At 35.0% G+C, this 15277-nt stretch overlaps 2 protein-coding genes across 2 annotated transcripts; both read right to left on the bottom strand.

Annotated features, from left to right (window-relative positions):
- Positions 1-106: 106 nt before the first annotated feature.
- On the bottom strand, positions 107-8613 carry LOC123916223 (serrate RNA effector molecule-like). The gene is made up of 12 exons (XM_045967627.1): positions 8079-8613; positions 6584-6708; positions 5241-5292; positions 3308-3382; positions 3120-3194; positions 2937-2984; positions 2718-2786; positions 1823-2620; positions 1687-1732; positions 1117-1361; positions 851-1027; positions 107-450 (listed from the first exon to the last, which is right to left on the bottom strand). The coding sequence occupies exons 1-12, from the start codon at positions 8432-8434 to the stop codon at positions 390-392; spliced, it is 2127 nt and encodes a 708-aa protein (XP_045823583.1). The 5' UTR covers positions 8435-8613; the 3' UTR covers positions 107-389.
- Positions 8614-12134: 3521 nt separating this feature from the next.
- LOC123916227 lies at positions 12135-15151 on the bottom strand. The gene is made up of 4 exons (XM_045967632.1): positions 14913-15151; positions 14011-14104; positions 13795-13899; positions 12135-12627 (listed from the first exon to the last, which is right to left on the bottom strand). The coding sequence occupies exons 1-4, from the start codon at positions 15053-15055 to the stop codon at positions 12358-12360; spliced, it is 612 nt and encodes a 203-aa protein (XP_045823588.1). The 5' UTR covers positions 15056-15151; the 3' UTR covers positions 12135-12357.
- Between the last annotated feature and the right edge of the window lie 126 nt (positions 15152-15277).

Here is a 15277-nt window from a genome sequence, read left to right as displayed (position 1 = left end):
TCGTTTGCACAGACAGCTTAAATGGAAGGCAAACAAAACCAAATACCACTGACCGACAGACATCCAAAAAAATCAATAAAACAAACCTGATACGAGCACAAGATAATTTCTTAAACATAGTTTTATTATCCACCAAAATCTTTTTCTGTTGGGGGAGGGAGATAGTTTTTGATTGATATATCTATAAATATCTCAGTTTTAATGGGTCTTATAAAAAAAATAAGATAACCAGCCTGATAGCATTTTGCTCAAGAAATCTATAAATGTTACAACATCTATATGGCACAACAGAAACCAAATCTAACCGCCATTATTTTACAACTAGAGTGCTGTTCTGACTGAGTATCATTGAAGGAAAAACATCACTCAACGCGCCAACCCAGTGAAACTTACAAGCTCCGATAGTCAATGACAGTAACTTCTTCTTCGGGGGCATCCAAATCTTGATAACTGCACCACCATTAGGAAATGAGTTAAACATTACACAAATAGTCGGCAACAGATTACAAACAATTCAATATGTTTGATAATAATGGATTAATAACTTGAGTACTGAAGACAGAATAACATCTCCAATTTGAGTGTAAAAATTATGTATATAAGCAAAAGCAATTCAACTAGAGAACACTCACAATTTGAATTTTACGGATTTGGAAAAAAGGCATCATGCACTAAGAATTCTTAGGCCAGGTAAAAAAAGGCATTAAATACTTGACCAATAAAACAAGGCATTAAATGTTGCAGTGCAGATTAAGGTCCAAAGATCACATATGAGCACGAAAGAAATAGCATGATTTGAAGATACCAAAAGGGAAGATATAAATAAACAAGGGCCCAGCAGAATAATTACCTCCGCATACGTCGAGGATCAGGTCTAAAGGCCGAAGGAACAGCAATCATAGAGGCCTGTCCACCTATGTGAGGACCAGAACGTATTGTCATTCCTGATGGATCAAATGAAGGTCCTTGGTCCCTAAACATCTGCATCGCAACTTCTGGTGGAGCAGGAACAAACGGTCCCAAAGGCCTGAAAAAGTGTAAAGTCATATAAGCACCAACAAATTTCAATAAAAGAATTAATTGGATCGATTCGAGAGAAGTGAAAGAGCAACTAACCCAGCACCAGGTACAGGCATCAAAACTGAAGGAGGAGGGGGCATATCAGAGGTGAATGTTGGTACAGCAGACCCTCCATATGCATCAAACATTGTGTCATCACGGTTTCCCAACTGCCTTTCACGGGATGGAGAACCGTCAGGCCTATCTCCATTTGTCCCGTCGCTCCTATCCTGGTCTCGCCGATTCCCACGATCATCTTTCAATCGGCCATCCAGTAATCTTCGCTTTAAAGGCTTGTCCTTCTATATAGAGGAAGGAAGAAAAGAGACAGTGGGTATTTGAGAATCAAACCATAATGACCTTGTGCAGAAATATATTGCAAAGCTTAAACCATAGAGGGAAATTTTAAATTAAAAAATTGCTACATTTGCAATTTTGCTAAAATGCTATATTATAGTAGACTTTACCAAAAAAAAAAAAAAAAGTATAGTATAGTAGACAAGAGACCAACATGTTTTCAAAACATGCAAGCATAAAGATGGTTTTATTTAAGTCAAGAACCATCCATCATTTTAATATTTTTCTTCAACAGATAAAATTATATGGTAAATATAATTGCCATTCTACCTGAGTTTGCTGCATGACAGGTGTTCCACCAGGAGCATCAGGATCACTACAATGAAGATAAGGTCAATATAAGTGACATTGTCACCACCACTAGCAAGATTAACCACTAACAAAACATAGCTCAGTTAATACTTACTTCATGTAATTTTGAAAATAAAGATCTTCACGCAATTTTGATGTAAGTTCCAACACAAGCTCAGGGTGTTTAAGCTTGAGATGTTTGTAAACAAACTCAACCGCATGAAAAAGCTTTGTGCAACCCTTGGCTCCACAGCCATACTTCCATCCATACTTTTCATCCCTAATTTTTCTAACATATGGATCAAGCATGTCAGCTGCTGCAGCATCTATCTTCTCCTTTGCAGTCCTTACTTCCAAGGGATCCTGGCCGTCCAACCTTCTCTGCCAAAATGAATCAAGTTTCTTCTCCCATTCTGACCCTGATTTACCTGTTTCTTCATGCCTTGAGCCTTCTGGTCTTACATGCCTAAAACCCTTGGCATCGTTAATCTCAAGCATTCCATAATAATCTACACCATGAATCCGCCAAAGATATGTTATAAGTGTGTCTAGTAGCTCAACACCCTCTAAGCCTTTAATAGATGTTAGGCCACGGATTATAATTACTGGCCCCACAGATCCACTGTGAGACTTATCACTATTTTTACTATGATCACTGGTGCTTAAAATATTATCTTCAATCCCTTTTTCCTTGTCAAGCTTACGAACAACAGCCTGAACCTGTTGAACATCTGCCTGTATCCTTCTAGGTTCACAGCTGACAGGGTGAGCCTTTGGAGCAGCAGAGAAGTCGTTATCCTTGTTAGATCCCCTACCATATCTTCTTCGTTTATCACCGACATCTGTTTCCTCCTCTGAATTTGGCTCGCTGGCTTGCTCTGGTCTAGCGGATGCAGAGTTTAAACTCGGATTTCTGCATAAATAGTTTATTTTTCAAGTGCTCTCATCATTAAATGAATTTTACTAAGCATGAGGAGATAAACACACAGTGAGAAAGAACAAAAACATACATGTCTAGTGTTCCGCTTTGCAAATCAAGCAAAAAATCCTTCGCCAGGCGTCGAGCATTTTCATTCCTCCTAAAAGATTATGTGCCAGATAGGATTTAATATAATAAGATATCTTCGATCAAAATTTTAGTCTGCCAGACTATATTGCAACCATCTATCAACATGAAGATGAAACTGTGTTCCGCTCTTCGATAAAGTACGAGTTCTGAATAAGCTCACCTTTCAATTACTGTCAGTAAATTTGTTGGATGATATTTATCTTTCAACCTACAACAAAGATAAAATCAAATAAAGAAATGAACACAAGATTGCTTCAATGTGAAACAAGATGCTAATTTATACTTTAAAAAATCAAAATTTCAAGAGTCAATTAAAATCTCAGCAGTGGGAAAAAGTGCATACCACGCCTCATCTTTGTGAGCATTAAAATAAGCACGCTTTTGGGTAGTAACATACTCTGATTTGTACTCTTGGTATCTAGAAAAAGAAAAAAAAAGAATTACACCATTATGCATCAATAAGCATACCACAAATTCTTTAGTACTAACAGGTTGGGAAAACGCAAAAGAATGTTATTTTTTAAAACTTACCTACGCTCAGCTTCAGATGGCAGTATGTCATCTTCAAGCTCCTGAATGAATTGCTTATAGGACATCAACCCCTCTCTGAAATAATTCACAAGCTCTTCAAGTGAATAGACTTTCCCCAAAAGATTGCATCATCAAGTTCAATAGAGTAAAATAAAATCAACCAACATCCATGAATCAGCAATAACATAACAAAATGAGCATTTAAGAGAAACTTCCATAACTACCCTTCAAATGCAATTTGCTATTTACTAAAATATAAAAGTCAAAAGCTGTAAACACACTGATAACCCATTTTCTTTTAATTCAGCATGTATGACTTCATGACTCACATCACCAGCTTTAGGATCCTCTTTTAAACCTTACATATCTTGGGTCTTTATGGCATTTGGTCAAGGGATTCAAGACTCTAGTCCCTATCACACACTTGAGAAGTTAAACAAAATTTTGAGAATGCAGCAACCAAAAAAGCTGGCAATAAAAGCAGACTAGTAGGCAAAGACAAAAGAACCATAAGCTGGATAATGCTAAAAAAGCTTATACTAATGGTGACAATATTCCTTCAATCAATGTGTATCAAATGTGTGCTAATTTGGAGGTGATAAACAGAACAGACCTTAGATTTTTAACATGGGATTCCTAACAAACAATGAATCGGAGACATCAATAATGATATAAAGAATTTGAGTAAATTTGGCAAGTACTTACTATACAATTTAAGAAAAGTCTGCACAAAGTTTGAACTCAGTTTTATGGAAAAGTAGTTAAAACATAAAATGGATTATAACTGTAAGTGGATATGAAGATTAAGTATTTCACGGGTTAGTAGGAAATGAAGAGATGCATCAGAACTTTGCTCTTGTAGAAATCCTTCCTCAAGGTTCAATTAAAGGACAAAACCAAAGCCTTTCTAACAAATTAATTTCCTCAATGAAGAAATGCAGCAGGATGTTTCTCCAGCAGATATTCTTCAAAGTTCAAGTTAATAATAAAATCCTTGACTTTCAAACATCCTAATCCAGTCATCTTAAAACCTTTCTTATGTACAGAAGATTTGTTCATGAATGCATCATGTTTTCTTATGGCTACTTCATTTGACATTTCAATGTTGACCAACAAGCGCCGTTCACCGGGTAAATCTGGAGAAGGGCTTGCACGCGAACATTGCGAATAACTATTCAAATAGCTATTTCCACTCTTTCATAAGTATTTTCTCTGGCCTGATTTCTTATATCCAAATATGGTTTTGTTTTAAGTTCACAATGAAAAACAAAAGAGCAATCTCCTGTTTGAAGCCTGAAGCCAATCTTCCTCAAAGTACACAGATAATGCTATAAAGCCCCAGCTACCAGTCTACCACCAAAGAAGACTCGGGGACTGTTTGAAAAAAGTGGCAAATTGACAAAATGGGGAGAGTTTTTCCCCTCTTTACCACTTTTCTCAAACAGACCCTTAGTGTTCTTAGACAACAACTGTCATCTGATATTTTCCAGTACTTTGTTCCTCACAGTGCATTTGTTTGGATCTGAATTTCATATGCCCATTTATGGCCGAAGGAGAATTGGGGTGTTGACATCACACACACACGCACGTCGAATTCCTATTAGAACATTCATAATCTCATCTCCAAGTGGCTCAACAAATAGTAGCACTTAACAGACCTTGTATAATCAAATATGACAAGGTGTATTCTCAAATGAACCCATTCAAGATATTGGAACATTTACATCCAAGATTATTTGAGAATTCCTTAACACGGAATAAACCTCTAGATCCCATGTTTTGGATCCTGCACTCTTGGCATATTGACATGTTTTCCATATTTCCTTTGTCAACAACCTTCCCATTGACGAGATTTGTTGTCTGTTCCCCAAGAAATGCATGATACAAGCAGGTAATATAAGTTACACATAGTTTAAATAAGTATACAACTGACCTTCGAGCACCTCCACTTGGCAAATCTGCATAACCGCGATTAGCATCCAGATCTGAAAAAAATTAACCATAGCATAAAAAACACATTAACAATGAGTTCACTTCATTCTGAATGAAAAGTTAGACATGATAGTTCGGAGTAAGCGTTATTTTATAACACACCTTCGAAATTAACTGATAATGAGATTTACAAAGTCAAAGAGATAAACTTGAAATATAAATGCCAAACAGCCAGGGGGACAGCCCCCCCCCCCCCCCACACACACACATCAAGAGGTGGGGAGAGAACTAAAAAAACTCTACTGGTGAAATAAAGAATACCCTCTTAAGACCAGTAAAAAGCAAGTAAGGACAATTTTGAAATCCAATATTTTCTTTTCTTTATTATGACTGCTGAAAAGCAGCGTGCATTTCAGTGCAAAAAATTGATTCCATGCTATGTTTTAAATGACAGGGTTGGAAACCTTTGACTTCCATAAAGAAAATTGGAGAAAAAATATTAAAAGATAGAGTCATTTATAATGATATCATAATGGATTCTAAATATTTCCTATGCAATGTCTGATGAAGTAACCTTTTAATACAGCAGTTTTTTACTAAACATGATGCATACAAAAATTTCAAATCACTTCGGAGCATAGTTATCAAAATCTTAAACTGCAACATCATGCGGCCAGCTCCAAAAACACTTAATAGACTAAAGAGCATCATAAAATACCCTGAATTATATATGGGATTATGATATTCATATCTGTGATAATGAAAAATCTTTTTGACAGTATGTTTAACTTTGACATGTCTGGACTAGTCATGTTAATTTTAATTCATTTACTAATAGTACTGAAAGAAAACTGTACAAAACAACAATCAAATTTATTGTGTTACTAGAGTGTGAAGCAACTCAAATTAGGGTTACTAGAACCCCTTAGATTTGCAGCAATTTTCATTAGGTTTTATGTGTTGTTCAAAGCTGTAGACAAGCATCATATTTAATGTCTATACAATACATAATTAGCCTCCCTAAAATAGAACATACAGCTAACTTAGGGAGCGAGAGCAAATCTTGCCTGTAAATGGAATATTTCCCCCAAACATTTTCTGTTAAGTTTCTAAATATTTGAAAAAAAATAGGAAGAAAATACATATCATTAAAACGAGTATGAAAGTTTAGACTAAGCGATAAAATCATTTTAACACTCATCAGTAAGTAACATATGCAACCCCGAAACTATGACATAAAAAGAGCAAGAAAAGAAACTATGACAGGAATTAAAGCTAAAAATAAATTGCATTTATATGTTTTAAGAAAAGCAATAGTTGAAATTATATTAACTATTAACATACCAGAAATTCCATTTTGATATCCCCCTGCAGATCGATGTGGAAACCTACCACCAGATCTATCATCTGCATAACCACCCCTTCCGCCCACTCCGCGTTCATAGCCACCAAAGTGATCATGGCCAAATCTATTTTGCTCACATAACAAAGCAGTTGGAATATTAGCAGTGTCTGATGTATGGAGTAACATGTGTGTAAAGAAACAAAATTGACTTTGCTACTTCATTAACATGTTTGAAGCATAACAAAAAATACAACTCTAATAAATCCAATATTCTTCAAAGGCTTTATTATTTCTTTGCAAACATAAACGGACGAGCATGGTTTCTCATTGATCTAAGCGGAGTTTATAAATAATCTAAAGAGCAAAATAGATCAAAAATCAGAAAGGGAGGACAAAATATGACAACTGTCAACTCCTATCATCAATGGAAAGAAGAAAACTAAAAAAAACACAAGAAGCAATGCAATGTTCTTCCTCCTGGAACTTAATAAGTAACCAGTACAAATGACAGATTGTCATTCATATAAGCCGTAAACAACAGGAGTTTACTTTTTTCCTCTGGTAATAGTAATTCACAGCCACGATACAAACACATGCTCATTCAAAACACACTCCATGTAGAGTTCTAAACTCTACAAACCACGATGACAAGCCATTTTTAAAATTTTATTTTAATATATAATAAATTCAATGTTCAACAGGAAAAAATTTACAAAAAAAAAAAAACAAACAAGGAGGGCAAGCAGGACAAGGAACCCTCCTAAGCAAAAGAAACGGACAGAAAACAACAAAGAAAAATAAATAATCAATGGAACAAAGATTCTCAATCCTGAAATATGTGTGGCTATTAAAACCCATATGTGCCAAAAGCTCAATCATATCCCACATCAAGTGTTGTGTCAAAGAAATCTCCTTAAAAATTAGAATTCTACTCCAACCAAATTCTACTTACTTAGTAAAGCATATATTATCCAACCAAGAATATTTTAAAAAACATAACTGTAATGACATCAAAATTTTCGGCACTACATACAACAATATGTTCTCTTTTTCATTATACCAATCATATATGGTTATTTTTTCCTACTTCAAAATCAAGTACAGAACCACAAAATGGCATCCAAAAAAATGAAAAACATACAATGAGCTACATTAGATAAACCTCATCATAAACATTTTTACATACAAACAAATACAAAAAATCTTACATAAACCAACGAATAGCTTTTCATATTTAACTCTTGCATCTTCGATTTTTTACTCCATAAATATTTCTAAGCTTATAAGAGTTGTCTTTTAAAATTAAGAACCATAAATTACTAAGCAATCTAAAATTTCTAACCCAAAATTCTAAATTAAATCGAGTTACCCTAATCTGCAGTTCAGACAAATAAAACCTAACCCTAGATTAAATGCTTCCAATTACTCGACAAAAACCGCAATTAATGAACGATTTATGCATTATTAAATACTTCAATTCAATTTTGCAATTACCTGTCATTGGGTCCATGGGGACTACCCCTTCTGGATCTCTTATAAGGCGGAGGTGACCTTCTAGATTGCGGATGAGGAGGAGAATAGCGGCGGTCACGATAATTAGGGCTAGGACTACGACGGCGCTTGAAGTCTCTATCACGGTTGTAGTAACCACCTCGGCCACCTCTGCCACCACGGTGAGGACGGCGGTCGAAATCTCTGTCGTCACGACGGTCGAAATCTCTCCGACGAGGATTAGATGGATTAGGTGGAGGTGGGAGATCGTCGTCGGAGGGAGGAGGAGGAGGATGAGGAGCAGCAGTGGTGGGAGATCGGTCGTGAGATTCAGGAGGTAAGTTAATTACCTCCGCCATTGAAGAGAAGAAGAAAACCCTAGAAACAGAGAGATGAAGAAATGGGTTCGGTTTGGGTTTTATGCGTTTTGTTGATGAGATGAGATGAGATGAGATGAGATATTGAGATGAGAGAATCGTAGCTGCGGGATACTTGACTCAAGTTTTTAGACAATTTTTCCTGTCTTAAAAAAAATCTTAAAGTGACCATAAATTTTTTTAAAATCTTAAAGATTTTTTTTTGTTAAAATAGTTTTTTAAAAGTGACCCTAAAGTTTGGATGTAATTTTTTAGAGATTTTTTTTTCCTTAATAAGAAATACAATTATGACAGTATGTAAATAAAATTTAATTATTTTAATGATGGTATTTCTAAATTCTCTCTTAATTTATTTTTTTTGGTACAAAATTCTCTTTTAATTAATTTACTTTTTTACGTAATTTTAATGATAAATGTATTAGTCAGAGTTAATTTACATGCAACGGATAGACAAAATAGCACTGAACGATGTTAAATTTCATGAATACTCGTGAAGAAGGAGAGTTGATTTTCTTTTGGACATTATTTAGCTCAAATTAATTAAGAGTAACTTTAAAGTTTAGAGAAAATTTGAAAAAGTTATATCATCTTCAATATATAAAAGATGACTCAAACGGATGATGTAGTGCATAAATTATCTCTGACGTCATTATAGAGATAAATACATTTAAAGATAAGAATTTAGGAAGATCAATCTCTACAAATTATGATACTTCTCTCACTCACATAAGTATTTCAACAAGACACGAATTTTGGTTAAGGGATGTGCCAAAATTAATTAATACCCTACACTCATGTTGTTTTGAAGCACCTGATCACAAAATAGGCGGCCCGGCCAATTTCGGGGTGGTCCGGTCGGGCTTCGGATTTCGTCAGGTCAGGCTAAAAGCCCGGATAAAAAATGAGTTATAAAAATTAGTGTCCGAGCCCGGCCCGGTACGGATAGTCGGGCTTTTCAGACCAACCCGTTTATTTTTATTTTTTATTTTTTACTTCTAGTGCTCAAACTCAACCATGTAAATAGCATTAATAATTCTCGCGCGTCCTATTTTTTACTCGTCCGATATATATATATTTACGAACGCCGTATTTTTACTCATCCCTATTTACGAGTTTCTCGCGCGCCCTATTTTTATTCATCCACTACCTACGAGTTTCTCGCGCGTCATATTTTTACTCATCCAATACCTACGAGTTTCTCGCGCCCTATTTTTACGCATCCGCTACTTACGAGTTTCTCGTGCGTCATATTTTTACTCATCTGCTACCTACGACTTTCTCGCGCGCCCTATTTTTACTCATCCGCTACGTACAAGTTTCTCGCGCGCCCTATTTTTATTCATCCACTACGTACGAGTTTCTCGCATGTCCTATTTTTACTCATCCGCTACCTACGAGTTTCTTGGGTGCCCTATTTTTACTCATCTGCTACTGCTACTTAAGTAGCGGACGGTGTTTTATAATTTATATTACAAACTAATTTCGAATCATCCAAAACAAATATTTATATTTTATTTTATTTTTTTAATTTTAATTTTTTCGGGCGGCCCATTCGGGCTAGCCCATATTTTAATCTGGCTTTGTCATGCCGGACTAAAAAGCTCAGAAATAATTCGGACTAGGATTTTCAAAATCCGAACCCAAAAAAAATCGGACTTGGCGGGCCGGCCCATTTGAGATAGCCTATTTTGACAGCTCTACACTCAAGCAACACATTACAATATTTTATCCATTTACCGACCATTATTATCGTTCAGTTCAACTAACCTATCTTCAATCGTATGTCTCATAACAACAATATCATTTACTCTATCACAACAGTCAACAAATAACATTTACGACACATAACCTAATGATTTTACTACATAAACAACCAACTCTGATACATGGATACAAATTGTGAAGATGTCCAATATGACCATTTAAATTAGGGAAGGTGAACATTTTTATTAATTAAAGTTGTATTAATAACCATTTTACCAATGTCTCCGGTGGAATTTAAATTATGTACCTTGTGATTAGAACCGGACCGGTCATCGAACCGGCGAGCTCACCGGTTCAAAGTTCAATTGGTCGGACCGAGTTCAATCGGGGTCGAACCGTTTTTAATTAAATATATATTTTAATTAATATATAAATAAAAATATATGAATAATTGCTCAACATTTCATAATTTCACACATTAAAAAGATAAAATATATCACAAGTCAAAATAAAATAAAATTTATAATTCAAACCAAATGAAAAACAGATGAAAAACAAAAACATTTCATATTCCTACGACGTCGTTGATTTGTTTCAGATTTTTTTTTTTAAAAAAGGTTAAAACGACGTCGTCTTGCTCTATTTTTTTTTTTTTAAAAAAAAAAAACTGCAAAACCGCTTGAACCGCCCGGTCGGTTCGCCGGTTCAACCCGATTCGACCCCGGTTCACGCGTTTTTTTTGCCGGTCGGTTTTCTATTCGTTTTTTTGCTCAAAACCGAATCGTTTGTATGACCGGTTCACGGTCCGACCGATCCGACCGGCCGTCCGGTTTTGATAACCTTGGCGATTACAATCGTAAGCTAGCACGCCAAGTTTTTTTTATCTGACATGACTAACTTTGTGTGTTGATGTAAAATAAATATTAGTTGATGGTGAGTGGTGACATTGATCTATTAAAAGTTGATGACATTTGATGTGTTATTATGTGAGTTATATTTTTGTTTTGTGTTAGTTAATCGATTATCGTAACTAAGTTAATTGATTGTTATCATAAAAGTGGTATATCGATTAGGATAATCAATTACGCTATCTAGTCTTTATTACAGTCTCATAGATTAAATATATTAATCATTATAAAATTAAAAAGAAATTTTTTTTGTTGGTAGACGAAATTGCAAAGTTATTGAAAACTCACACACACAAAGTGAAGTGACCGGGGTTCGAACCCCGGTCCTGACGCTCGACAATAGCAATTTCGATATTTATGTCAGTTGAGCTAAGATTTGTGGAGCAGTCCACAAATTATAACTCAACCGATAAAAATATTAAAATTGTTTTTTTTTTTAAAGAAAAATATTGAAATTGTTAGATCGCACGTTATGACCGGAGCAGTAAATTAGAAATAATAGATTAATAGACCGAAACTCATAATTAGCCTAAGCGTAAGTGTTGATAGGAAAACGTATTAGATTAGACAATTGATTGATTAGGCGCTTATAAAAAAAAAATTGATTGATTAGGCTAATAATCTCTTATCTGATGTAGTTATAATCAAATAATTAAAGTTAGATAATGAATTAGGTGAATACATTTATTTTTTTGCATCCAAATTAATAAATTTGGTAAAAAAAAAATATATATTTCCCCGTTAAGGTAGATAAATCCAGACGGAAAATAAGTTAATATTCCAACAATTAAAGTTGTCCAACTGCTTGGACAGAGAACCTTTGTATCCGAGAGTAGAAATGTCATTCAAGAGCAAATTACTTGACTATCAGAAATAAATGGTGATTGCTCTTCTCGCTCTAAGTTACTCAAAACGGGCAAACTACAATACCAAAAATTATCTTCCGGTAGGTATTGCGAAGGAAATATACCCTACCATGGGTGGGGGAATGGATTTCTTAACCGCAGCAAGTGTTTCCCTTACTGTAGGGAATCTGTGTGTGTGTGGTGGGGGGTAACCAAAAACTTATGAAGTCCAAATCAGAGCACTGATCATCCATTTCCATCAAGTAACAAAGTGTTAAAAACACATTTAAATAAATTTAATCATTTTTTGGCCATTTTAATAAAAGTTGCTTGTAACAAAACAAAATTCATGAACTGCATTTTAGGGTGCCTATATACATTTCACTGGTTATAGAGACATGCCAATATCTGTTAGCACTGAGCATTTCAGTAATGAATCAGCAAAGGCTCACTCTGCTTCAAGTGCTGCAATCTCATATCTGACTTCTTCTAGATGCTCATTGATGGCCATGACTGCATCCTGGACACCTCTAATAGCTTCATTCAGAGCGTTATCAAACTCGGCATCCGCTTCTGCTTCTTCAGTCCCAGAAGCTTCAGTGATCTCCTTAACATGGACACACTCATGCTCTGTTGACTTTGTAAATTTGCAATTCTCATGGCTCACCAATCGTTCAGATGGCCGGCCAGCTTTCTTTAACAGCTGAATGGTAGCTGTCTTTAAAATGAAGTGATTGTCAGCAAAATACAAAACACTTGAATGGAGGTATGTATAGTATAAAAGCATTTAGAGTTCATAATCATTAAGGCAACTAAAAGCAAGCAGCATAACTATTGATATCTATTTATCACGTGATCTGTTCAAATTTCTCAAGGTCAACCAACTACAAGCAACACCACTTGAGGAAGAGCGGCAAAGTAAATATAATTGTTCCGTTCACAAATGATTCAAAAAAAAACCATTATTGTTTTGACCTCTTAGTGTGATGGGATATGTAGCCGTGTAGAAGTAACATGTTAAGTCAAATCATTCCTGCATAGAATGCTTACTAAATGGAACTAGAGTACGAGAAACCCATGAAACATATCAAAACATGTCTAAATATTAACTAGCTCACTTTGAGGATTTTTATTTGGGTAATACTACTAGGGTTTAAACATACATGGCAAGTGGCAACATTAACATAGAATCAAGGAGGTGTTGTCTGATTTTACATCAAGACTGAAGTTTTAGTATTAAAGTAAGAGAAAAACTAACCTAATCCAACCAAGGGTGTTACTGAGTGCATAAAAAATTGTTCTGTATTGAGGTATGTGTGTCCTAAAAAAGGAAGAAAGAAAACAAACCCTTAATTTGGTTATAGACCAGGATGAACTTTCGTAAACACGTGATTTAACCTAAAAAAGAAGGCTACATTTAGCAACGCACAAGAATGAGATAATATTTTAACAAAATGAAGAGAGCTCTAACAGGTTGAACAAGCCTAAGATTTAAGCCATATTTTTGGGGGTATGAAACTTTGATACACTAACTAAGCATTCCAACAAGATCAATTTACTATGTCACTGATACTAAATTCTAAAAGTTTTTTGTGCTTACCACCTTAACAAAACACTTCAATACATTTTAACAATAGAAGAACATCTGAAGATCCTTTCGACCAAAAGTTCCCACTCAATAACCCAATAAGACGTATAAAGGCATCATAAACATACACGGTAGCATGTTAAGTTTGATCATATACATTACCCAGAGAGAATATATAAAAAGAACACAGCACAAGAAAGAAATTTCATACAAAATTATAATGGGTTCAAGGCATAAAAACAAACAGGCAAAGTTTGTTTTTAGTAGAATATATATGTTCTTAAACTTGGGGCATACCAGATGCAGTTTCTGCTTTTCTTGATCTTGAACAGCTCTAAGGATTTGTGCTAGGTCAACGCGGCTATAGTCAGGGCTCTGAAACAGTGACTCCATTTCACGGACCTATGCTAAATCAGAAAAGGAAAAAAAAAATGTTAAAGAAATCCAGTAAAATTGAACAAAAATTTTCTCTATTAAAGGAAAATGATAATGTAAGGATTATGTGTCACAAACTTCTTTTGAGCAATCATTAAACTCTTTTGTGATTCCACTGCAAAGCTGCTGGTAAGCCAATTCTCCTCCAGAAGTCATGTAGTCAGAAAACCCACTGCCAAGTGTCAAATTCCATGTAACATTCACACGTCAGAGATCCAAATCCAATGGCCCTACTACTTACAATATGGTATAAAGTATGAACTACACATTTTTATAGTAGAGAATGTTTACAATAGCATTACTCCCTAAAACTGAAATTAACCTACAAGTGCAAAACATAGTAATAATTTTTTCTTAAAATATGATTAACTAAAATCTAAAATTAAACCAACCCCTTGTACTACTACAGAAAACACCATCCAATTTTAAAGTAGCACGATCTAGTTCAAAAATTTCACCCAATTAAGCACGCTATAGCAGCATAACAGAGTAGAGCTGCTCTTGGCCAATATAGGACACACAATAGCTGCCCTTGGCCAATATAGGACACACAATAGCAGCCGATGTGGCGGTCAAAATAGCAGCTTCCGCAACCGCTATAGCATACCCAAATTTGAACAAATTGTTATTGTTCTGAAATACGCTATAACATTGTAGTGTAGCAAAAATTTAACCAAAAATTTAACAAACCCCTATTTTCCGCAATCGACAGTTGACAACATTGATATAGTATAAATTATGTCAACCCTATATATATCCATAAGTCCTAACTCAACTAACAAATGCCGATATTATTAGGTCGGGCAGTTTCACCAGATTCGAACGCAGAACCTCGCAGTTGTGTGTGAGTTTCACTGATGGAATAATTTCCAATCACAATAAGCAAAAATGAAAACACCAAAAATTTTCATCATAAGAGTTTGATTTTCAAATTTTGGGAAACTAAACAAAACCTAACATCAAAAAACAAACTAACGAACCTTTTGAGTTTGGAATATGCTTGGGCTCGGCGTTGTTGAATTTCGAGAAAAGCGCGAAGCAAAAGAACGATTTTGGTTGGATCAATCACTTCCATTGTGTCGTTTATCGAAACTTTCTTCCCAAAATCTAAATCTTCTTCCATCGTGTTCCAATTTTTCGTGTTTTCTTTTAACTCACTCGCTGTTTTTTCCCCTTTATCGATACGGCACACAACTTGTGTCGTTTTTTTGGTTTAGAACTATTTTTTTTTTATTTTTTTTTACAAGTTTATAACTATTGATCATCTCAACGAATTTAGTTGTTAGACTCATACATTTAAATGTAAAAAAATGTGAAATTAATGATTCCAACTCTGACCACTCCA

This window comes from Trifolium pratense, linkage group LG3 (genome assembly GCF_020283565.1).
Source record: "Trifolium pratense cultivar HEN17-A07 linkage group LG3, ARS_RC_1.1, whole genome shotgun sequence".
Lineage (NCBI taxonomy): Eukaryota > Viridiplantae > Streptophyta > Magnoliopsida > Fabales > Fabaceae > Trifolium > Trifolium pratense.
Note: the sequence above shows the minus strand (reverse complement) of the source record. Positions and strands in the feature narration are given on the sequence as shown.